The sequence below is a fragment of the Athene cunicularia genome, assembly GCF_003259725.1.
Source record: "Athene cunicularia isolate RWA chromosome 2 unlocalized genomic scaffold, athCun1 chr2_part1, whole genome shotgun sequence".
NCBI classification, from domain to species: domain Eukaryota; kingdom Metazoa; phylum Chordata; class Aves; order Strigiformes; family Strigidae; genus Athene; species Athene cunicularia.
This window is the reverse complement of record NW_020799095.1, coordinates 132,582,262-132,608,676: the sequence shown is the minus strand read 5'-3', so window position 1 is coordinate 132,608,676 and position 26,415 is coordinate 132,582,262. Positions and strand designations below refer to the sequence as shown.

Genomic DNA, 26,415 nt, shown 5'->3' with positions numbered 1-26,415 from the left:
CCAAAGGCAAACCTACCTATCTTAAAAAAAAATAAAATAAAAACAGATGGGAGCTGTCTTCTTTCATTCATTCTTTCACTGCTTTCTCTGGCGGGCATCATTAAACTGTTCTAGCTACTATAGATGGTCGCAGTGGTGATGTGTTTGGAGAAGGAGTTTGCTGTACACAGGGGGACTTCTGCAGCACAGAGAGTAAAAGGGAAATCTGGGGTATGGAAGTAGAGTGAAGTTTCTCTTAAAATATTAGGACGGATTTAGTTTTGGATAGTCAGGAAAAAAAAGGGGATATAAAATTTGGGAGGCACCGCAGCTCAGGCAGGGAGGAAAACCAGTGATGAAGGGACTACAGAAACACAGATTTTGGAAGTCAGAAACCTGTAATAGAGAGGAAAAAGTCAGTGTGCAGGTGAGCACACTCTGTGCTTGAGTGTGGAGGACAGAACAGAAGTTTTACAGTGTACAAGAGCCTTTTTTACCTGATTCTGGTCTTCTCCCATTTCTCACCCTAATTTGACTTCCTTAAAAAACCAAATGAAATGTATTTGGGAAAGCCCTTTCTTAGTTTCAATTTCCTAGTGCCTATTTTGAAATCCCCAAAATACATCAAAATTGTGATCCAATCCTATGGCACACATTTGCTTAAGCACAATAGATCAAAGAACTCGAGGGCAAAACCATGAAAATATTTTAAATAAGTCACCCTACCTGTATCCCCATTCTCTGGATCTGCTTTCTTTTCTTCTATAAACAAATGAAAGCAATATGTAAAACAAAAAGAGGGGGAGAGAGAAAATGCAGAAATAATAATAAAAGTAATATAAAACATGCAATAAAAAAAAAGAAAAATGGATAAATCCCACCAAATTAATTTAATTTGATGAGTTTAGTCAACCAACCAAGTATGGTGCTCTACATCCAGGGGCACACACTGCATGCTAGCGTATACATTTGTACACTCTTACTGAAAACTTACTGGAGGGAACACACGGGTATTTTGTGCACTTCCAGAATCATTACCACACTCAATACAAAAGAGAGCAAGGCAGGTGTCAGACATAGTTACTTTACAGTTTCCTTTAATAGGACGACACAAAAATAAAAGCAAAAAATTTGCTTTTGCTGTATGTTTTATGCAGTGCACATACAATATGCAGTCTAATTGTTAAAGCATAAAAATTGAATGTGTCAGAATCATTTGCAGTAATTACTTTAAATCTCCATTGGTTTAATCAATTCTCATAGCTTCTACAGGTGAAAAGGTTTAATCATGATACTACTGTAGCTTGTCTTAGAGTTAAAAAAATATGAACAAAAAGACACTAACAGCTATACTCAGAACCCAGTTCATGCACATAAATCCAGCTAACTGATGCCAACAAATAGTCTGAATGCATATCAAAGGTTGTAAATGGCTCAGGACGTTCCTCTGTCACAAAGAAATGAAAATACATTGGATCCCTGTCAAATAGTTTGGCAGCCCAAAAATACTGCACTCTGGAATCCAAGTTTGGTAATTAATGTGAAAGAATTTAAAGTCAAATGAAATCTACTTTAATTAGAAATATATTAACTTTTAAACAGACTCTCTGTTTCTTTTTCTTACTGTAAGCCAAAATGATATTAAATTCAATTAAAACAATGTCATGAATATGGAGCAATAGCCCCCAAGTTAAAAACAAAAAATAGCATGCATTATTAGAATTAAATATTTTTCCAGAATTATTGGTTCTTGAGGGTTGCTCACAAAATTAGATCTACTTTATAGTACACAGACTGAAGAGGGAAACAGAACTCTTATATTTTAAGGAAATACCATTTTGTACATCGGTATCAAAGCAGAGGATGAAGTCATACTTAAAGGGAAATCATACCGGGGCAAGGTAGAATTGTAAGAAAGAAAAATATGCTCCTGCAGAGAGAATAAATGATGTGCCACACTTTGATAGGATCTGGCACCCCATCCTGTGTGGGATCAAGGTTGTTCTGGTGGCAATTCCTAGTGGAACTGTTAGACACATTAATGGGAAACAGATATAGCAAATCATAAGCATACACTTTTGGAAATCAGCAGGTACCAAGTGGGTTCTTGAAACCTCTCCCATTTCCGAGCCTTTCCTGTCCCATATTGTACACAGTTGATAAATAAGGCCTTTTGCATTCTTCTGCTTTGATCCTTGGGTAGCCTGGCCTATATTACTTATGTGGGTTGTGGATATTGTTAGGAAAATATCAGAAAGAGAGAGATAGTTGTGGATGCTTTTCAAGCTTTCAAATTTTTATTTTTTATTTTTAAATTGCTGTCACCAATATAAAAGCTACAAATACAACACTGCCTCATTACTTTCTAAAGCAGAAAGCAATTTGATAGCAATACCACTGATTCAACATAATGCAAAATAGATGACAGTGAAGTCGTTAAAATACCCTTAAGTCTGAGCTCAGACAGAATGATGACATTTCTAAGTTATTTCATACTTATAGTGAAAAGAAATTCTTACTTTGCCTGAAATATCATCGTAATACAGAAATCTAATACTATATAGGAAAATTCCTTTTTTAAAATGCCTTGTCCATTCATCCATATGTCTGAATGCCTTTCAACCATGAGTCTTCAAATAAGGACATTGTCAAAATAAGGGAAGCTTGAAGCCTGTCCAACTTTCACTTGTTCTTGGTCCATGTTTAAAAAGTATATAGAAAAATATTTCCAAATTGACTTATAGAAAAGAATACCATAGTATTAGCAAGCATAAAATTCTATTAGATTCCTGAATTTTAAAAGTGTAACTGAAGTGCTGCGACATTTATTACAAAGCTCTACAATAAATAAAACCTTTAGATTTTTACAAGAAAGGTCATCATAGTAGATCCTACTCTCCAAGCTGAGGTCTTGGTTGTATTGTGAAGAGCTGAATGAAGAAGTACTAGAAAGAACAGAAGACTGAATTGAGAAAGATCTCACTTGGGTGGGAAGCAGCAGAACTGAACAATATCGGTATTGCCCATTGACCAAATAAAACAGTGATAGCTTCTCAACAGCAAAGATCTTCACAGTAGCTATGGGGCTAGTCATCTCCTCTTAAAAGAATTCAGAACAGGTTCAGAATATTGATACTAAAGTAGTTAATGCTTTAGTATTAACTGTTCCTCCAGTTATTAGGTGTTCAAATCAAAAAAGCTGTAAAAGCCCTAATGTCTTGAAAATGCTGAAAACCAATAAATCACCATGAGACGATTTTAAAATGTCTCAAACTGAATAATATGACAAAGCCACCTGTCATTCCTAAAAACTGTTGTCTATTTCTATTTACAAGATTTCTTCAATATCACCACATTAGTCAGTATTTTTCTACATCACTTGAATTAACCTTGATTTACAAAGTGAACAGCTTATGCTGTATCCTGTGGTGTAATTATCTCAATTTAAGAACTGAAGTTTTTCAGAATTAAACAATTTGGAGAAAAAAAAAAATTGGCACTTTCATGAGGGTGACATTTCTGTACATTACAGAGAATAACTGCATGTTTTCAGCGTAACTAGAATACAGATATATTGATGTATATTGATGAAATACAGAGATGAACTACAGGCATAAAAACATTGAAATGCTGAAAGATACTCTCTGAAAACCTTCTTACACCATCACAGTTGACATTGCTATTATAATGACCACTGACATTTCAGTGATAGTACTTTCACCTGGGATCCAGAAGAAAGAGATTTGCATCAGCTCAGACTGAAACCTAAAATAAACCTGGACCTCCTTGTTTTGAAAGAAATTGCAGCCTCCAACACTGGAGGCTGTGCATCCTATTACAACAGAGAGACATGGAACAGCTTGTTTGTCTCTGATTTTAGGAGTAAGACAGGACAACAGCATTAAATGTTTTATGCTTCTATTTTTCATATTTGCAAATACTTAAAATCAGCAATATGACCAGGGATTTTATTTATAGAATGGATAGATTAGCTTCTTAAGTGCTTTATTGAAAATTAAGCTTGTTTTTTTTCAAAGCAATGCAAATTGTTAAATAACATTTTATTTTAAAAATCAAATGTATACTTAGGACCCTAACTTTTGATAAGTACCTTTAAAAATGCTAGCCAAATTTCTTAATAGAGATTTCTCTTGAAATGCTATGTATGAGAATAGAAGAAAATCAAATTTATACCGAAAAATATTTCTGAAACAATATTCTTATCAAAATGGGCAAAGGAAACAAGATTGTCTCCCAAAAGCAAAATCTAAAAGTTATGTGCTCTGAACATCAAAACTTGTTAGTTAGAGGTCTTGCACTCAAAGGATTACATTTCCTCCTATTTCCAAAGCTGTTCAGCTCCAATTCTACCTCTAAGAAATCAGTTCTAAACTGTGTCTTTCCGGCTGACTACAGTGTGAAAAATATAACTGCCTAACTGCTACAGGTCTAGCAAAACAAAAACAAAAACAACAACAAAAAAAGATTTTATCAGGTGATGTGTGATATAAATGGCTGCTGATCTTCACTCCAGGGCTTTATGTCCAATCAGTAACAAATATAAAAAAGTGATTGATGCAGCAAGCAAGGCCTTTCCAAGAAGTCTGTGATCCACATCACAGACTGAATGAAAAGAATATGCCTGATAAATACAGAAATATGGAACAAATTAAAACAAGAAAGGTTGCATAAGGGGTTTTATATTACTGTTTAAATGAGATTGAAGTGTCAATTACTGTCCTTACAAGGGAATGCTAGAATGAAGACAATTTCGCTTAGCCAGCTTCCTAGTGGGGGAGCATGGCTTTGCATTCCTGTTTTCTATTTGAGAATTGCTTGATGGTTTTGTTGGGGTTTTTCTTCTTCTTGGCTTCAAACTTGACACACTAAACAAAGACTGAAACCCAGGGGACATTTCTCATCAATTAAACTAATTTTTATCACAATGCTTTAAACCATGTTAACAATGTTCCTTTGGATTATTTCAGAAAAAATGGCACTACTTAGTAAAAGAAATTCAGAAGATGGTGTGGTGAGCTAGAAAGTTAAAGAATCTCTGGAATCACAGTTTCATAAATTGACAGGGTCAGCTCAAGTCTTCATCACTAGGGATGTAACAGTGGAACTGGTAAAGGGCAAAGGTCTTTTGAAGCTAGGAAGCTCTATTTTGTATGTTTATTGAAGTAATGATTAGGTATATGATCAGGTTTTTTTTGTTTGGTTTTTTTTTTAATTGCATGTGGATACTTTTCCAAAGTGATTGTAAAGTGATTTTTGCAGGGTACTCTGATGTTTGTCCTTGCTGCCTGATACAAAGATGTACATACATTTTGGTGGCTTTTGAAAAATACTGAGCACCCACATGGAGAAAGGAAGAAGGAAAGAATCACGGAATCAACTAGGTTGGAAAGAACCTTGAAGATCATCCAGTCCAACCATTGTCCTAACACTGACAGTTCCCAACTACACCAGATCCCTCAGCACTATGTCAACCTGACTCTTAAACACCTCGAGGGATGGGGACTCCACCACCTCCCTGGGCAGCCCATTCCAACCCCTAACAACCCGTTCTGGAAAGAAATGCTTCCTGACAACCAGTCTAAACCTTCCCTGGTGCAACTTGAGGACATTGCCTCTTGTCCTATCGCTTGTTACTTGGTTAAAGAGACTCATCCCCAGCTCTCTGCACCCTCCTTTCAGGCAGCTGTAGAGGGCGATGAGGTCTCCCCTCAGCCTCCTCTTCTCCAGACTAAACACCCCCAGTTCCCTCAGCCGCTCCCCGTACGACCTGTGCTCCAGACCCTACACCAGCTTCGTTGCCCTTCTCTGGACACGCTCGAGTCATTCAATGTCCTTTTTGTAGTGAGGGGCCCAAAACTGAACACAGGAATCGAGGGGCGGCCTCACCAGTGCCGAGTACAGGGGTCAGATCCCTTCCCTGTCCCTGCTGGCCACGCTAGTGCTGACACAAGCCAGGATGCCATTGGCCTTCTTGGCCCCCTGGGCACACTGCTGGCTCCTGTTCAGCCGGCTGTCAATCAGCACCCCCAGGTTCCTCTCTGACTGGCAGCTCTCCAGCCACTCCTCCCCAAGCCTGTAGCGCTGCTGGGGGTTGTTGTGGCCCAAGGGCAGCCCCCAGCATTTGGCCTTAGTGAAACTCCTCCAGTTGGGCTCAGCCCATGGCTACAGCCTGTCCAGGTCTCTCTGCAGAGCCTCCCTACCCTCGAGCAGATCAACACTCCCACCCAACTGGGTGTCACCTGCAAATTTACTGACAGTGCATTTGACCTTCTCATATAGATTATCAATAAAGATGTTAAGATGAATATTAGATAAAAAGTCCCCTTTCCCTTCTCCAAAGAATTCTGGCACATCCTCCCTACATGAATGATATGCTATAGGAATTTGAAAATGTAAAAGAAAAATATCTGAGGGGTCAGTGAGGTCAGGGTTCATTCTGTACTCAGAAAGATCCATTCAGACGAGCCATGCTATAAACTCTCCATTGTCTTCATGAAAACCAGAGCACAGTCTTATTGTTAAGCTCTTCAACATCCTGTTTGCCAAGTATGCAAGCTCCTCAGGGTTCCCACCACTGGTATACTCCACAGTATAACCACAGAATGTTTCAGATTCTGATACAGCTAGTTCAAAAAACAGGCACAAACACTTGGTGATAACTATGCCTCTGCTTCCAGAAAAACAAACAGCTCTTAATAGAGATTTTTCAGCCATCCTAAGAATGCAATACATCTTCATTAGCATCTCAATAACCAGAAATACGGTCAAAGATTTAAAGATTAACCAAAGAACACAAAACCAACAGTGATGTATGTACCTGCATCTAAGACTCAGAAGAATTACAAATTTAACTAGTAAACCTTTACTGATAATATATATATGATGCTATTCTGTCTTTTGCACAATTATGCTCTCATTTTTAATTACATAATATGATATATTTACTATTTTTCCTTCAGCAGACTGAAGATCAGCCTTTATTTACATGGTTCAGCACATATGGCTATTTTTGGAGTTGGATTTTGAGGCCTTTGATTTCTGGTTTTAATTCTAATAAAAATTAAATATAAGGACAAAGAGCCTCCCAGACATCCGATATGATACATCTAGTAGTATGTTAAGTACCTTTAAACTGAATTTGAAGTTTACCTATCTTTGGGGGTTTTGTTAACGAAATACAGATTTAGACTCTAATGTTTCAGTCACAATCTAAGGCATCAGATTTTAAACATGCCTGTCAAACTGAATATCACTGAAGTCTTCAGAGATGCACAAGTCATTTAATCACATCTGTGTTAAAATGTTACAAATTCCATCCAGAAATTTCTTTTCAATGTAAGAAAGATGGAAAATAAAACAAAGCACCATCCTGGTCTTGACAAGAAAGTGTGTCACTGAATAGTGACTATATCAATAACTCAGATATAGAGGGGTGTCATGTTCTGTTTATAAAGGGTAAGTATATCACAGTAGGTTCACTCTTCAAAGGCTTGAAAAACCTCTCATGATACTGTAATATAAGAACAAATCCAAAGAACTGTGCTCCTTGTCTTCTACTGCAGTTGATCTCTTAAACTCTCTCAATCATACTAATTTTTTTCCCTTACTTATTTTAACAGTTTATTTGCCAGACCCTTCTACTGTTTGGCCCTCCACTGTCCAGGGCTATGAGCTCTTTGAATTTCATCACTCATCTTTAATAGGGCTTTTTAGTTTTTGTAGGCTTCACCCCCAGCAATCATATTATTACAGAGAAAGATAATTTTCCATAAAAATGATACAGCACAGAACAAAACATATTTCAGTCCTTGTCTATTTGAATTTAATTTTCAAAGTTAGCAAAACCTCTAATCAATCCTTCATGTGCTCTTAACATGAGAGTTTTGCTCCAGATGTGGCAGAAAATAACTGGAATCTCTATTTCCCTGCCATTCATGGCCCTTTAGAAATGGAGCTGTCCCCACTACTCCATCTCCTAATTTCTATCCACCTCCTTAAAAAGCAGCAATGACTGGCCATCACTACTCGATCCCTTCTTAAAATATTTAAATTATTAAATTATTTCCAAAATATTATTTTAGAAACAAATTGTGAAAACTTCATTGCAAAGCTCCTCCTTCACCCAAGGAAAAGAGAGTTTAGTCATTAAGGATGTTATCAAGCTGTATTGCTGTCAGATAACAAAATTTACATAAAAATATTATTGGTTGTTAGTTTTCTGAACTTGGTTTTGTGCTTAAAATAGGAAAAAAACTTTGCATACACTCTCCTAGGACTTTTCAAGAAAAAAAGCCTAGCTATTTTTCAAGGAATAAAATTTTCTCATTTTTGCAACTAAAGATTATAATATCCAGAGAGAGGAAATGGCAATATTTTTCTTTTGATACAATATTCAGATATTCAGATATTTAGTTTTCACAATATCTCTTGGTCTAATAACACTTAAAATAAACAGATAATCCTTTAATTCATGTGAATGTTTGGTAGCATGGTAAATACTGTGAAAACCATTTCCCAATGAAACCTGTAAATTGATAATCCCAGTTCCACACTTTTGAAGCAAATTCTAAAACAATGGGAAAACGTCTTCTTCTAAAAGTACGCCTTTGAAATGTCACCTTGCACAGCTGCTCAAAGTGCCGTCTACTGAAATGTGTAAGCTATTTTGTCATTGAGGTAAAACAAGGAAGAGTACCTGTTTCAAATGTACACCTGAATATGTTACTCTGCACAAAATAAACTAATTGCTCCTGAGTTTAAGGGCAGTAATAATAACTTTTGCAACTGCACTGATGATCATGCTTTTGCATATCTGTGCTAGACAGTTAAATTTATCAGTGCCTAATATATTTACTTAACGCTGTTGGCGAGTTAAACAGTGTTTTGCAAAAGTTCATCTGAATTGGGAAGTCCAAAAAAGTTAATAATACACAGGTACTGTCTTCTCACATACGTTCAAGAAACATAGGTGATGAAAATATGTGTTCTTCTGAGACACTAGATAACATTTTAAGGTCCAATTTCTTCCAACCCCAAGAATCAGACAGGCTGATTCAATATTTTTATTCAATATATAGATTCAATCAATAACTCAGAAGAAGGTTCTTGAATAAAAAGGTCCACACCTTTCCTTTTATTATGAACAGATAAGAAACAGGTCATTCAATCTTCTAATTCCATTTTTGTAATCTAAGAGATTCAGAACCACTGCATGGGAACTGGGAATGGATCATAAGCACAACGTAAGTAAACTCGTTCTTTCTACAGCATAATTTATTGATTTCTAATAGTGGTGCCTTACAGAAGATGGAATTCATACCACACTACCAGTTTTCTTCTCTATCCATACTCAACATTTTTGCCCACGTAATATAAGTGATTTGAGATTTGTTTAATATGAAAACCACAGCAACATCTCCAATAATCTGTAAAGACAGTCTCTAACTCTGATTAGAACAAGAGTAGTATCAAAGGTAAAACTGAGTTCTGAAGGAGCCAGCCATAGTAGAGAAAGACAAAAATGTTTGACTAAATACCACCTAAGTTTAATGGAACAGTTAACTTACCTAAAAACTGCTTCAGATTTTAGAAACTAAATGGCATCCAAGTGGCTTCTCTAATTTGTTAGGATAATAGCAGATGAACAGGAAATTAATTAGAGCTTTGACGCAATAATTGTAAAATTTAGAGTTTATAGGTGAATTTAATTAACTTAAATATGAGGAATTTCATTGCTGTTCTGACATACCACAACTGAAAAAGCATGAAAGTGTGAACAACAATGGCATTTTCAGAGCTAGGATGCCTTGAAATTAGACATTAGTTCTCTGCCAGTCATATAAAGTACATGAAAAATTCAATAAAATGGCAGATTAAATTTCAATGTGAAAGATGAAACCACAGGTAATGCATAATATGAAGGAAAAGCCATAAACAATACACCTAAAGTAGAGTTCCTTCAATATTTTGACCTCTTGCTCTCACTTGTTATCATAAACTTACATTTTACACTTTTTGGCATGAGATAATAGCTTCTGATCACTAACAACTCTATTTCGAATCAAAATAGTTTTTAGTCAATGAAGTTTGAAATTCCAGTGTATGACATTTAACATACTAAAATTATTCAGTTCTCAAATTATGTCCTCCACAGGGTGAAAAATAACTAGCTATATCAGAATTTCTAGAATTTTTGTAGCAGTTTTCAAATGCAAAGATAAAAAAAAAATTATAGATTGTTTCATGTGCTAGTTGGAACCTTAAAAGCTAATTTACAGATAATGGAGATGGGAAATAAGAACTGATAAGAACTGATATGACAGAAATCAAATCAGTTTAATCTTAAAGTATAGTACATGTGTCATTACCTTTTAACACTTTTTTTAGTACCTAGTTTATAGCTATTAAAAATTACATAAGTATCTTAAATTTAAATTCTTACAATTTGCCAATATTTAAATATACTGAGAGGAAAGAGGGTGAAAAGTATGTGAGGTGAGCTGTGATAAAATCTATAGAAAAAGTAAAATGAAAAAAATAACACAGAGAAAAGCAGTAGAAGAGACAGACCTGAGTTTCTTCTCCTTGATGATTCCGCTTCTTCTGTGATCACATCGTGTAATGTACAGACATAGACAAAGGAGATGGGCGTGAGAGGATGTATTCAGAAGGTTAAAACTGACACTGAGAGAAAGGGCCAAAAATTGGTTTAGAGAGAAGTCTGCAGAGCAGAGTTAGTAAATGGGGAAAAAAATAACAGAGACACCAGAAGGAAAAAGAAAGCTGAGGAAGAAGAGGTTAAACTACTGTTGTTGAAAAAGAACAGTAAAGACAGGATTAGTATAAGAGCTGAGAAAATAATAGAAGTTATAACTGACAGCAAAGTCAATCCTTGCAATGAAGCTGAAGAAAAAGCTGGATAGTAAAAGGTATGTTAACTAGCATAAACACTTTTGTTCACAACTGTTCAACTTTTTGGAATGTTATCTACTTGAACACAAGTATTATTTTTCTCTTTCAAAATTGAACATTCAGTTTAACATCACCAATGGGAAGTCTCTCATTAGATTTTTCAGTTATTAAACTGTTGTAATTTATGCTGAACCAAACTTCACATATCCAAAGGGGAAAACAGATTTTTTTCAAAAGGATATACAAGCTTGGGAATTTCAGAATCCACATAACACACTCTGGAAAGGATTGTATTATTATAACAGTCACCCAAAGGCAATATTTCAAGACCAAAACACAGAACGTGAGAAAAGATAATGTATAGCTATTAACTCTCATGGTCAATTCAGAAGATACTTTTTCAGAACCAAATGTTACTCTCATCTCACAGAAGTCTATGTTACTGAAAATGCATGCAAGTTAAATGCCAAAGGAACTAGCTCATTACTTACTTTATTACTTCACATTCAAAAACACTTCCACTTCAGACGTGGAGAACATCTGAGGGACAGTGTCATTCTCTGTACTGAAAATCTATTTATAGCAAAAGAATGGTAGGAATCATCTTGAAAAATATTTACAAAGAACTGTGAAGCTATCATCACTAGCAGAACAAATGCACTCTTCCAAAAATCATCATAAAAAAAAAAAAAAGGAATATCTCTCTCTCTAAGGCCTGACCTAGTTTCAACTTTCAGTTTGTTAATGAGTCACAAAACATCACTCATAATTCACTAACACTGCAGATTAGATTAAGAATTCCAGAAAAGTTCATACACCACAAAAATATGCTATAATTTTATCCACATTTTACAGTCAATATGCAAAATTAGAATATACAATATAAATTAACAAAATTAAATGGAAGACAACACTAAATTTTATTTCATAACCACTGTGCTCTATAGTAAACAGTTTTATTCTATAGCTGGCAGGTTATAACTTTCATCTTCTATCAAATGCCAAGACTGTACCAAATCTTTGTTGTAAACACAAGCAGATTTTCACATGTATATTTAGAATGCATTTTTAGGCAATTAAATTTGCTTACAGCATGAACACATTTAAGTGTTATATATGAGATGTAACATGAAAGCATAGCAGCTGACAGTTTTGACAAAGGATGCTATGCATTCACATGTTAAAAAGAAGTACTGGTGTATAAATATTTTTTTATCTGGGTGTCTACAATGAATTGATAGGACGAAATACAAATAAGCAAATACAAAGATCTACTTCCCCCTGGTGTATTACAGCTTGTATTAATATACTGTAGCTATAATTGCTATAGCTGTTAAATAAATATTTCATTATTATCACCACCAAAGCCCAGCAAAAGTACTTAAAATTTTGAGAAAATGTTTTCTATTACATATCTATAGCCCTGAAGCAAGCACTCCTACTATGTCAAAATCAATTAGAAAGTCTCTATCATGACCCCCTTATACTTCATTTATTACTTTTGATAGCCATAAGACTGCATAGCTTTAAGACATATACTGCATTAAGATAAATTCTTCTACAGAAATTTTCAAATGATGGAACCATGTTATTTCCAAACTAGGAATATGCTTGGTATGGTAATGCAAGTCATTCTAGTAGTGTCAGTGAGGCTTAGCATGGACATGACAGAATACTAGAGAAGCTCCCTTTAAAGATTTTAGAACCAAATACCAGTATTTGTCTGCATTTCCGTCAGATGTACCAATACTTTTTAAAAATTGCATTTTTAAAAAAGTCCTCATGCAAAGTATTTGTAATGAAAAAAATATTTGCGTATCAGTGGCAAACAAAACAACTTTTCATTATAAATATTTTTCAGTGTTAATTTTTTACTAATCAAATATATTAGAAGAATTCTAATAGAAGCCAGAGAGGAAAATAAAATATAATAGGTATCTTCTCACTGTGGATACCTGTTTAGCTGATATTTAATCTCCAGATAAATGGCATATAATATTTTGGTAAAAATTGTTGCACATATTAATGAATTAGTAGAAATTGTTTCATGGCAATGCACCAAGTTCTTTCAGTTGATGATAAGAAGGAAGTACTAATAGAACGATTAGACACAATAGCACTTATGTGAATCAACCTCCTCCTGATTAAGAAGCCATGTCATAAATCCCAAACAATAGATTGAAAATTCTGTCGTTCTGTAGCTTGTAATCCACTAAAATAGATCTTTGTTGGTAGAAATACATTCAAATCTGAGAAAAAAATCATGGAATAAAATTCTATTAAATTTACATCATGTCAATAGGCAGTCTTCATTTACATAGTTATTGCTTTGTTGTGGAACTAGCATTTATTTGGATCAATTGTTCATCTTGATGTATGAAAGTGGTATCTATAAGGGTATTATATACAGATTTAGAAACAAATGTGACTCCCGATGAATAAACTTATATAGTAAATGAAAACGAGGTATTGTATTACAAGGCTGATTAAAACAAAATAAGTACCATCTATTTTATCACGCTTTGATACAGAACTTTCCATTGTAAGTACTGTCACTTATTAAAGAGAAGCTTTTAGGAACTTAGTGTTCAAAGAAAACGTGCTTGAAACCTTACACAGCAAACATGCCCATCTAAAATACTGAAAGCAGCATAGGACAAAGGGATATAAGTTAATTACCCCTCAAGGCTTTTTCTTAATTTCAGTTTTCTCCTTAAAAACAAAGATCTTTCATGGCATACATGGTCTTAGAAATTTCTGTGACTCAGATTTTGAAAGCCTCATTTCTGGACACTCCACAAAACAAGATGTGTGAAGCACAGACAAATGGACATAATCTTAAAACAGAAGGAGACTTTAAGATAGAAAAGTTCCCTGGAGTCTGCATGTTCCATAGATATGTCATTAGTCTGGATGTGATTAGACCTGAAGAATGCCATAATGAATCTAACTCTCAGAAAAGATGTTCTCTGATACCATTCAAACTCTGGAATGCTAAGGATACAGATAAAAGAAAAAGAGTAGATAGCAGAACAGTTAAGAGCAGAAATATATGTTAAAAGATTTAGAGCGAAAACCTATTTGACTACATTGAGGTGTAAATAAAACGTTTTCCTTGATCTTCTTTAATAGCGTTAAGCCACATTTTCCAGTTACCCTTCCTGTAGATACAGAGCCTACTCCACACTGATTTATTTTTTTTAATGAGGTAATTCACTTCTAGTTAAAGATGAGTTCTTTATCTTAACGTGTAAATGCATACACACAAAATCACAGCTGTATACTGGATAGCTAGTGATATTTTTCCTCAAAAATATAAGCAGAGGTATAACTAGGATAAAGAAAATATAAGGAAGACAGAAGCAATACATTTAATTTTGCAATTACATAATATAATATATGTAATATACACTAGGTAAAACCAGTAAGAATATAAAAACTGTAGGTTATTCCTACCCAAATGTAAGGATAATAGAGAAGGTAGAAAACAGCATGCAAGAACAAATCTTAAATATTCTCAGTAGCATGAACTCTATAAATCAAACAAAGCCATGTAGAGTGCATTACTTTTTCATAAGTCTCAAGAGATAAGCTAAATGAGGAGTGCAGAGAGAGAGCTTTTATGATTTTTTTTCTCTGAGTAAAGTTCACATTATAAGGGGAAATAGACAAAACAGTAACAAATCCAAATACAAAAGCAGTAGCCACACATTGGATTTGAAATATCATAAATGCTGAAAATAAACCTCACTAATTAAAGCTAGGTGATTTAGGCAGCCAAACATCAATACTACTTCAGAGAAGATACCAAACAGCATAGATACATCCGCTACTGTCAATAAAGAATAGATGAGCTATCCTACATCAGATATGTCCCTATTCTAAATCTATCCTCATCCTACTGATGTCAAGAAGTTTCATCACCTACAGACTCAGACTGTCCAGGAGATCACATAGCTAAGACTGCAGGGATAGTTTCCAAAACACAGAAAAGCAGTAAAAGGATATATACAAAAAGGTGTGTGGTTTGTTAGACTTTTTCAGGCCACCTCACTATTTGTGATCAACCATAAATTACAATTATAGCCTGAATTAATGCAATCTGGCTGGGACACTGAAGTGCAGACTACATCTCTGCCTACTCACACCGCGACTGCAATGCCCACACAGAGTCCCCTCTTCTCTCTTGAATCAAATTATTTGTTACTTTGGTGCAGACTAGGCATGTTGTCTTTGAAAGTGAAAAAAAAAAAAAAAAAAAGGAAAGAAAAATTTAAAATAAGCAAATACATGAGAAGAATTTCTGCTTTAAAAACATAATTTGTTTCAAGAGTCCTTGGAAAGTGGGAAAACAGTCATTTTTTTCAAAAAAACAGTCATGACATATTCAACCTACACTACTTCTCACTTGTCATAGGTTAAAAGATCCTCATAGATTCAACATGTAGCTCTTTTTGTAAATTTTATCCGCTTCACTGATTTTCAGATTCCACAGCATCCTCAAAAGATCCTTTTCTGTACCTTCTTCCTGAGGCTTTCCACAGCACACTGAAACTTGCATCAGGGCTATGAACTTTTTCTTCTTCCCTTTCTCAATCCATTTCTTTTGAAAACTGTTCTACTGCTCAGTCCACTTTTCCTCTTCAGCAATTATGAACAAGTCCATGACTCCATTATGCTCCTCTCCTTTTCACAAGCTGGTAGTTTTATACCAACTGCTTTCTTTAACCATAATTTTTGATTTATCTAATGCTCATGATGTCCTTTATATGAAGTATTATCGTGTTCTCCTGTGTGTGTGTGTGTCCTGTCATTACTTTGCCTTTTCCAGACTCATTCCTTCCCCACTTCTGAACCTATCTCCCTTTTTATATTATTCAATCTAACATACTTTCAATTCTGACTACAAACTTCTTTAAAATAAACACCACTTTGTTTTGAATTATTTTTGACTACTATTTTAATACTTCAGCTGATTCCATGCAAATAAATAAACTACAAATTATAGTCATATTAAAATAATTTCTGAAAGGCTTTGTCTATGTACTGTCAAGGAATACTTCCACCCAGGACAGAGACATAAATGTTCCATGCATAAAGCAAGCCAAGATTCCCTTCAAACTGGAAGCCAGTCTATATATTTAGACTTGCCATTTGTAAGCATGCATTACCTTTGTATTTTCTGATGTTTAACCTACCGTTATGATTCCTCTAGAATTTTACAGAAACACAGAATTGTCTAGATTGGAAAAGACCTTGAAGATCATCCAGTCCAACCACTGACCTAACACTGACAGTTCCCAACTACACCAGATCCCTCAGCGCTATGTCAGCCCGACTCTTAAACACCTCCAGGCATGGGGACTCGACCACCTCCCTGGGCAGCCCATTCCAACGCCTAACAACCTGTTCTGGAAAGAAATACTTTCTGACATCTAGTCTAAACTTTCTTCCCTGGCGCAACTTGAGGCCATTCCCTCTTGCCCTATCTCTTGTTACTTGGTTAAAGAGACTCATCCCCAGCTCTCTGCACCCTCCTTTCAGGCAGCTGTAGAGGGCCATGAGGTCTCCCCTCAGCCTCCTCTTCTCCAGGCTAAACACCCCCAGTTCCCTCAGCCGCTCCCCATACGACCTGTGCTCCAGACCCTGCACCAGCTCCGTTGCCCTTCTCTGGACACGCTCGAGTCCTTCAATGTCCTTTTTGTAGTGAGGGGCCCAAAACTGAACACAGGAATCGAGGGGCGGCCTCACCAGTGCCGAGTACAGGGGTCAGATCCCTTCCCTGTCCCTGCTGGCCACGCTGTTGCTGACACAAGTCAGGATGCCATTGGCCTTCTTGGCCCCCTGGGCACACTGCTGGCTCCTGTTCAGCCAGCTGTCAATCAACCCCCCAGGTCCCTCTCTGACTGGCAGCTCTCCAGCCACTCCTCCCCAAGCCTGTAGCGCTGCTGGGGGTTGTTGCGGCCAAAGTGCAGAATCCTCTAGTACTGTATTAAAGAAATACAGCCTTCCTCCAAATAATTACAAGGGCATTCCATTTTTACTTCATTCCATTCTGAGACATAAATCCATTTCAACTATTCAGTCTCCTCTTGGTCAATTTCTCATGGTTCTGTTCTTCAGCTGTCGCTTAGATTTTGAAAGTGTCTGTGGCAAAGGTTGGATATTTCATGACACTGCAACCTTCTCAACAGGCAATGATAATGAACCATTACAAGATGGTTTCCAGATAATAACCATCAAATCTACTGTTTCCAAGTAGCAAAGGAAACACTATAGATTTTCCTATCTCATGAAGGTAGTTTCTGCATTACCTGTATCATCTCTGGATGAAGACACAGTTTGCTAGACTGCATTCACTTCCAAAACTTTGGATAGTGAGACTGAACCCTTCAAAAACAGTTGACAGAAAACAGCAATTAGTATCACTGTCTTGGTACCCTAAATTATGTGATTTCTCCCTTTAAATAACCCTGATGTGTTCAAGAGAGACTAGTGATGATCCTAGATGAAAATAATGGCTTTTTAAGAAAATTAGTAACTTGGCTAACCTTATCTCTACCAGTACAGGTCACAGTGCCTACCCACAGACTACTTATTTTCTAACTTCTCTTAAGGCCTCACATATAGAAATCCAAAACCATGTGAAAATATATGAAAAGGCAATCAAAACAGGGCAACAGCAATATGAGGTTTCTGTATTCCTCCTTGCTTTTCTGTGCAGACTGCCAACTACAGGCAGGGACTAAGCTGTATTAGTATCACCTGGCTGTTTTCTGTGAAACAGAACATTTAAAGCATTCTCAGATGAAAGAAAGCACAGTCCTGCACAGAGGGTAAATCCCATACTGGAAAGCTTCAAGGAATTTGAAGATTTCTTAGGTAGATTCCATCCAGCTACATCATTGGTAGATCATGGTCACATATACAATATATCTCAACATCCAGGGGTGACTACAGCATTATGGCACCTCCTTCCAGATGTCCTTGCTCCTGTCTTCAAATGAAGTGAGTGTTTGTAATGCTCGAGGGACGTCTATAGGGGACACTGGTGTGCCACGCATAGCAGATAATGCAAATCCTGGAAGCTGCGTTGATCTGCTACACTGGTACTCCTCTGCTTCTGCCACTTTAGTACACAGGGCTTTTTGACAGAGAATCAGTTTGGAAAAGCATCCTAGGAATATAGCTATTCACTATTTGGTGTCCATTATGGCATGTTCAGAACCACCTCAGAAGGTTCTGTCTCAAATACCACTGTCCCATGTGAACATACAATGCAAGATATTACTGATAACGTAAATCAGAGCAGAATTTATACTCTTTATCAGGCATCACCCCTCACAGAAATACCTAAGACTGTAGAGCACAGAACACAACTTTTACACAACATTGTATTTATTCTAGACTTTGGTAATCACGACTTGCTTTCCAAACCAATTCTGTGTATTCCCTGCAGCACTGGAGGTCAGCAGTACTGTTCCAGATGGAAAAACAGATTAAAATCATACAAATATTGTTTTAATATACAAAACACTTCAAAAGTGACCAACTTTTTAATGCCCATATTTGTTTCTGATTTTCTAGTCTTCTGTTTCTTTCATCTTAGAAGTACAAGATTTCACATTTTCCACAATCTAGAATGCCCCAAGAGCAACAATCTAACAAAATATGAATCCCATTTCTAAAAATTGGGAAAGGTGGATCTAAACAAGTATTGTTAATAAGTATGAATGTGCCATCTGCCTAGACCACAGTTCCAAGCCCACCTCAGCTGGGATATGGATATAAAGTTCTTAGGTAGCTACTATGTAAGAAGAAAGTCTGGACAGAGGCATTATTCTGTAGAACTTGCCCTGGAAATGTATGAGTGAAGATCAGTAGACACTGTATTTTGAATCTGCCATGCAACAGTTAAATCACTCAACTGGAAAAGATACAGTACATTCTGATCCTGATTTATACCAAGTACTTGTTTTATGCTGTAACTTTGATGCACTGAGAAGTCAGGGAAGAGAAAATGCAACTGCAGGTCTGGCCTTCTGCAGCTGGATTCTCTAATTCCTAGGTTACACAGTCAATCCAGATTTTGCTGCTTTTCTTCAGTTCTGAGTTTTGCACTTTCACCTGTACAATATTTGAGCTTCAACAAACAACTTGGAAATGGTCAGCATGTAGGTGGGCCTAAAAATGAGATTCAGGAGGTGGCACAACTGGCCAATCTTGTAAACTTTAAGCTGTGTGACTGGGAAAAGTCTTGTTATCAGAGTGAGACAACTAATACAGCCAATAGAGAGAGATTTGCAGCCCAAAACTGAACTTAAGTATTCTTGGAACTGAAAAATTCCTGTTCACTTGAGTAGATATGGATCAACATTTAAATACAGGATGAAACCCACAATCTAAATAATTCCCTTCCCGTTCCCATTCCCTTTCCCGTTCCTTTTCCTTTTCCGCTCCTTTTTTCTTCTCTTTTCTTTTTTTCTACTCTACTCTTACAGTGTACTTGTCACCATAATATCACAGTGCCTTTTGCAAGTGCATAAATTAATGTGATCAGGACCTTCTATTGTCTGATTCAGAGGAGAGAACAATACTATTATTATCATGAGCATTATCATCATGATTATTACTAGGTGTACTTTTTATTGCCATGCATTTGCAGGAATGAAGATAGAGTCAAACAATTGCATTTTATGTTTGGGGTGGAAGAAATTTTGTGATAGTTTTTAGTTTCAGAAGAAATCCATTCATGTACAGGTCAGAGGAAGGAAGAGTTCTCTTATATTTGAGAACTCCAGACATATGGAGATATAAAATGCAGCTTGTACAAAAAATTACATCAGAACACTGGTTCTGCCATGTCTCATGGTGCGAGAAGGTTTCAGATTCAAGTATTTTAGAAGACTTTCCCACCATACCTGCATTAGATACCTTGGTTTGGTCAACTAAATAAGAATCAGCATAATTCACACTTGGATTCCTGAGGGTTGCACACACAGGTAAATCGTAACAATATTCAAAACTAAAAAGCAGACTATATCTAATATTGTGCCAGAACACTCTTCTAATGTAAGTGCATTCTAACACAATTGTTTACAAAAGCAGATCTATTTTGGCTATTCTAAGACAGAACTATGTAAAATGGTCTCTACATACTAAAAATTTCACACCAAAGTGAAAATAAAATACATCAAGCACACACGCATTACAAAAGCATGAAATGTGTTTTTATAGTCTCATGCTTTCATGTGGTTTTCCAAACCCTGACAAACCTGGCTCAGAATGGTGTTTCTTTTTCGGCAATGGTTTGTCATCAGTTATTGTACCATTCACCTTTTTCTGCTGGTCCTCCCATGTAACTTCTAGCATAAACCAAGAAAAAAAATCAGAAATATTATGTAACTTACATTATAAGACACCTAATATCATTTGGGACAACTTGATCTAAGTAAATGTACTATCATTAACATGTCAAAAATTTAGATTAGTTCTTTAATTTAGAGGCCTGTGGTAGAGAGAATTAGTAAACATCTTAAACACAGAACATACTATACAAAAGTTAGTATCTAGGTAATTTGTCAAATATTCTACTCTCTTTGGTATTTAACAACTGGAATAAAAAACCAGGAGGTTATTTACACGATAACTTCTTCCATTTTTAAAAACTAGTACTCTATATTTTATAGCTTCTTACAATGTATTTGTGTTTCTGTAAATTAAAAGGAAGTTAAAAATATTTTGGTAAAAAAGTCTTTGCAAATCTATAATTCAAAAAAACACACAAAGCAAGCAAAATTGAACCAGCAATCATGTATGTTTAGTTTAAATTGACAAAGTATTGTTAAGCCAAAACTAGGTTGGATTTACTTTCTAAATCTGGGATTTAATTTAAATTCAATTTTTATTTTAGGCAGATAAAGTTACTCAGTAAAAACTCTCTTGCTAATTATGGGTCCCATACCCTGAAACTGGCATTTCTGACCTAAGCACTCAGAAAACAGCTATGAATAGAGCACACACACTCTCCCTACAGAATCTCCACTCTCTAGATTTGCAAGACTTTCTGAGGTTGTCAGATATTTTTGGTTTACACATTAATTCTCCATCTTCTGACACTTAAACTGTGTGGTTAGCATAATAGTATAGGTTTTAAACCTTTTGGTATCTCTTGCCAAACCAAATCTAGACCAATTAACTAGACAGATTCAATACTGTGAACTCCATTTTTGCTTTAGACTGTTAAAAACCTGCTTATTTTGCTGATCTTACAAAGCACGAAGTTCCTCACAGCCACTGCCCACAGATACAATCATTTCTATGGTCACAGAAATAGCCAGGGATGGAGAAGAATACGATAGATATGGAACACATTTTCAATCTTATAGATTCAAAATAAATTGACATAAAGTGGTATTAGCCTATGACTTTTTTTTTTTTTTTTAAATGAGACTGATGGTTATCTTGTATTCAAAATGTAAACATGTAAAAATATTATCTGTAGACATCCTGCAGCCTTCTTATCTGTGGCTGTTGTTGTTCTATGACAGGCTGCTGTCCTATAAAAGGTGGCTTTGATTTTTGAAAATTATGAAGTTGTAGGTTTCAAGTAATACATCAATAAAATTGTCAATATAATGATTTCATGATACCACAGACACGCATGCTGAAACAGAAAAGGTCATCTTTTAAGTACCAAGTACTAAATAAGAAATTTAGCAATGAGAAATAAGAAATAAGAAAAAGAAATTAAATGTTATTATGTCTCTTCCTAACAAAAATGTGATTCTTTTTCTCTATGAAAATACACATTTAGCAGTAAAATCTTTACTGATGCTATCTATGCTTCTTTTTTCTTGGATAAGTCCAGGAGTGTCTTTTTAACTAACACACAAAAAAATTTAATAACCTTAGTAAAACTATCTCTGAATTTAAGGAATAGACACTGCTAGGAAAAGACAACATTAGACAATCATTTAGGTCAAACAGTGGAAATACTTCAAAGAATATGAAATAATATGGCAGTTTTAGAAGACAGAGCCAACTTGGTCAGAGCTGTTTCTGAGAACTCCTAATTCAGTTCTGAACCTAAAAACTGTAGCTGCTCAGTCACCAAAGTAATTTTTCATACCAAAGTGCCTTACCAAAAGAAAGGCTTTCCTAAGCCTTGCTGATTTTTTGACAGGTAAGAATCTAGAAAATACTTAAGCCACTTGGGAGCACTTTAAAAGTGCTTCTATAATAACACTTGAATTGACAAGCATGATCAAGTAAATATCAAATAAAAATCTATTTTTTTGAATAAATATTTTGGCCACGTGTTAACTTGAAAAAAGAAGAAAAAAAACCCTATTATAAAAAGCAAGACAGGCTACTTTTTAATGTTTATACTAAAAGTAATAGTATGACCAGGTAAACACTTTCAGAAAAGGTTCCAATGACCATTCTTCTATAGCTGTAGTTATTTTTACACCATGTTAGCATTAAATTCAAATGCTGCTTAATTTTATTAGTTAAGTATAACTCTTAAATTGAGTATACACAGATTGGAGGTACTCCAGGTCAGGTGAAAAGCTCCATTGACTTCTAGAACATTGTAAGAGTTTGGCTAGTAAGGGTTATTATTTCAACTGAGAAATAAAAATAGATATATCCATTAGATATACTTCAACATTTAACCTTTTCTTCACTCTTTTCTAATTCCATTTCCATCTCTATGCTCTTCAAAGCTAAGAAAATATGTTGTTAAATGAGAGGTTTCTGTTTGGGAACAGAACTAGTAAGTAAGGAGAATCAGTTTTGTCTTATGTATAGAGAAAGCTGTAAAATTATTTTATATTTATACAAAAAGATCTTATATAGATTATATAAAATATGAGATTTTTGAATCCGAATATTTTTGTTATCTAATGCACCTTTGGGGCTAGAAGGATTTGACAGGTGCACTGATCCAGACTATTCCCATCAACATGAACGGTACAATCTTTAGATGTTTTGTTAGATGCATCTATCCCCCTGGGCACTGCTCACCACAGTGAGTTATGTAGTTGGGCCCTCCCCACTGCACGTCAGGATGACACTTGGTTGTGTGCCTTTCCCTCCTGAGAATGATACTTGTGCTGCCTGCGAGAGGAGGGGGGTGCACTCCAGTACATCTAGTGTTAAGTACAACCTCAGCATTTCTTACATTTTTATTTAGAATATGCAATATGAAAAATAGTAAAAATATGGAAAGAATATATGATAAGAATAGCTGCATATCTCCAGCTTTTCTGAATTTCTAAACTTGCCAAGTTAGCACCAGGAATGTTGCAGTTGAACTAGAATGATGCAGCAAACTGCAGAAGTACAAGATGATGCAGCAAAATACCAGATGCTAACGATGGGGTTTGCTTATGCAAATAATACCTCCCCTCCTTTCTTTTCTCCACACTACAGGGAAACAGTAATAGCCCTTTTCACAATTACCCTTTGCCTGAAACATTTTTATATAATTTCTCTTTTACTTGAATGTCTTTTTTCATTAAATCCACTCAGCTTTTATATTCTTTTCAGCACCTAAAATTTCTGTGAACCAATTTTTATCAGTACATTTCTAGTTTTAGACTTTTAATTAGGTTATCATAAGGTCTTAACTTTTTCATTAGGACATACTTAATTTAGTCATCATTTCCTGCAAATGAAAAATCCTCAGAACTTCTATTTTTAATTTTAGAAGATGAATGCTCAGGAGGGAATTATGTACTTAATAATGTATAGTGACAACTACTGTAAAAATGAGTCAAAAGTGGATTTGGCTAGTGCTCCTTAAACACAAAGCTGCACAGTAACAAGCCATTAGAACAGTGTGATAAAAACGTCAAAAGCTCAGTAACTCTGGTTTGAACCAGACACTTGAGATCTTTAACTTAGGCATTAAGAATACAAGAAAAATTAATTAAAGACACAGAAAAGACTATACAAGTTATACAAGTTTTAATTTACAAAACAGAGTCCCTAAGAAAATAAAATAAAAAAAGCCATGAGTCTCAAGAGTTCACACAGAGAGAAATATTCTCAGTTGTGTCAAATCTCTACTAGGGAAAAGCAAATGGCTTCAAGTCATGATACACGAATTGTCCGAGACGTACTACATTATATCTGGAATGAATCCAGTCCCACCTTGCACCACCAGCATGCTGCTAATGGCATCCAGGCCAGCTCCAAGTGACACAAAGCTAGCACTGAAGGCTTTATGCCAGACTGCTGCTGCTCCTACATTGAAGAAACCTCCAGATGCCTCAGTAAAACAGCCCTGATGTTCCCCTACCCTGCTGTAACAGGAACGAGACTCGTCCAATATCTGAAAACAAACACCACCACACATAGTCCTTCTGACAAATTTAGAGTGAGACCTCCTGTCTCTCCAGGTAACATTCTACAGTAAATCTCAGGACACCATTCTTTAGCTCCCTCTTTTGACACAGTGACAGCTGATTTGCATTTTCTCCTCCATACACTGGAAGATTATTTTAAAGAATGATTCTGTAAATTAGAGTTCAAGGCATTCATCTGAGACATGCTTACTCCATGAAGTGAAATGGGTCTTGCATCTTAGAGCATTGTCCTAAATGCTGGTAAGGTGTGGACAGTCTAAAGGCAGGGACAGCACCTCTCCCTTGTGCCTTTTATGAGCAAGACAAACTCTCCCCCCCCCCCCCCCTCTTCACATGAAAGTAGTTTCCAAATTTGTGCCAAATCAACAAATGAATGCCAGGATAGGTTAATAACATTTTTAAATTAATAAAGTTTTGTTCATAAATGCAAGCATCACTTATACCACGGTTTTAACTAATAGAGCATTCCAATAAAAATTCTGGCATATCTTAATTATTTATCATTTTGATTTCATCTTCCTTACTGACAACACATTCTGAAAAAAAACCAAACCAAAACAAACAACCCTGGGTTTCATTCCCTGGGGCTGCAGTGGGAATACATTAGAAGAACTTTAATAGAAATCATTAGGTAGACAACAAAAAATATTGCCACATATCTGCATTTAATATTATCATTATTAGCATCACAAAAATGATAGTGAACTGTAGGTTATTCCTTTACTCCAGAAATGTTTTCTTCAAATTTACTTCAAGGCTACATTAATTATTTGTAGCTGTAAATCACTTAACAAGCCTAGTCCAGCAGCAGTCTCTTCTCATCATATTCCCTAGCTGCAAGTCCATCAATTCTGTTTTAATCTTACTTTTAAAATGCTTTACTAGTGGATACCACTATATGGGGAATAAACTGATTTGAATATTCTATTGCTTATTTTAAAGAAAAACTGTAGATGTACTCAAGCAAGGTCACAGAGAGTGATGCAATATCGCTTAGTATAGTCGCAACCTACTTTTAGCTAAAAATAAAAGTATCATGTTGCTCCTTTTATAAATATAATAGAGTTGTAAAACATGAAGAAACACCATAAAAACTTAAATGCACCAGATTAGTCAGAAGAAAAATACATTCATTTAATGGTATGTTAAATAGCTGTATGTCAATATTTAGTAAAGTATATTTAAATATCACAAATTAATTCTATTATTTTTAAGCCACTATCAAGGCTTTTTTCCAGGCTTTAAGCCACTATCAAGGCTTTTTACTGTTTGCAGTAGGGGGAGGATTTTTTTGTTTGTTTCATATAATTTTATATGTTTTTAAAATATGGCAGTTTTGCTCCCTCTTCTGGTTATATGCCTGAAACCTGTCAGAAATGGATGCGGTACAGCTGGCCTGCTGGCCTGTTATCAATAGAGGCATTTTAAGTATGTTGTAAGAATAGCTCTACTGAGTCACCTGTTTGGATAAGCACTGCAGGTTTCTGTTGGCAGGACTAATTTAAGGTAGGAGAAAGGGTTTAGAGAGCCTATGAGGGAGATGAAGACACCATGTGAAGACACTACTGATGCTTCTGTAGTTTCCTGAGGCACAAGTCATAGAAGACTGGGGATCAAGTATTCTGCATAAACACTACTACACACTTGTTCTGCTCATATTCCTTTCCCCCAGCATCCACCTCTAGTCTGCTGAGGACCAGATACCGGGGCTAGATGGATTTTTAGTCAGACATGGTATGGCTATCCTCATACTGATATGAAAGGTCAACACAAAGAAAGTCAAAATATCTCCAGAGTCTAATGATTAATGAAGTTAAATAAGGCAAATTAGGAGTAATGGCTAACATAAATATGGAGCTAAATGCAAGTGTCTGCTCTGCCCCTCTCTCCCAGTCTGCTCAGTTTGCATTCCCATTTTCTGCATGTTGGCGAGCACTCTGTCCACACAAGGAAATGTGAACAGCCTACCAATCCACCCTGCAGAATGCAAAGTTTAGCTTGGTATAGGAGGGTTTTTTTCCGAGGATGTTTTTATTCTTTACTGTATAAGGTGCAATCTTATAGCAAGTCTTCGAATATTTCCTATGCAGAAAGGTAATATATACTTACATTAACATGCATCTCTCTC

General features: G+C 35.7%; 1 protein-coding gene across 2 annotated transcripts in view; it reads right to left on the bottom strand.

Moving 5' to 3' along the window:
• Window positions 1–26,415, bottom strand: part of RIMS2 (regulating synaptic membrane exocytosis 2) — a 408,362-nt gene that overhangs the window by 94,067 nt on the left and 287,880 nt on the right. For both annotated transcript variants that reach the window (XM_026842040.1, XM_026842041.1), the window contains 3 exons: window positions 20,187–20,276; window positions 10,570–10,602; window positions 706–741 (listed from right to left, as the gene is read on the bottom strand). In XM_026842040.1, the coding sequence (XP_026697841.1) occupies window positions 706–741; window positions 10,570–10,602; window positions 20,187–20,276 (159 nt within the window). The remainder of the gene's footprint in view (window positions 1–705; window positions 742–10,569; window positions 10,603–20,186; window positions 20,277–26,415) is intronic.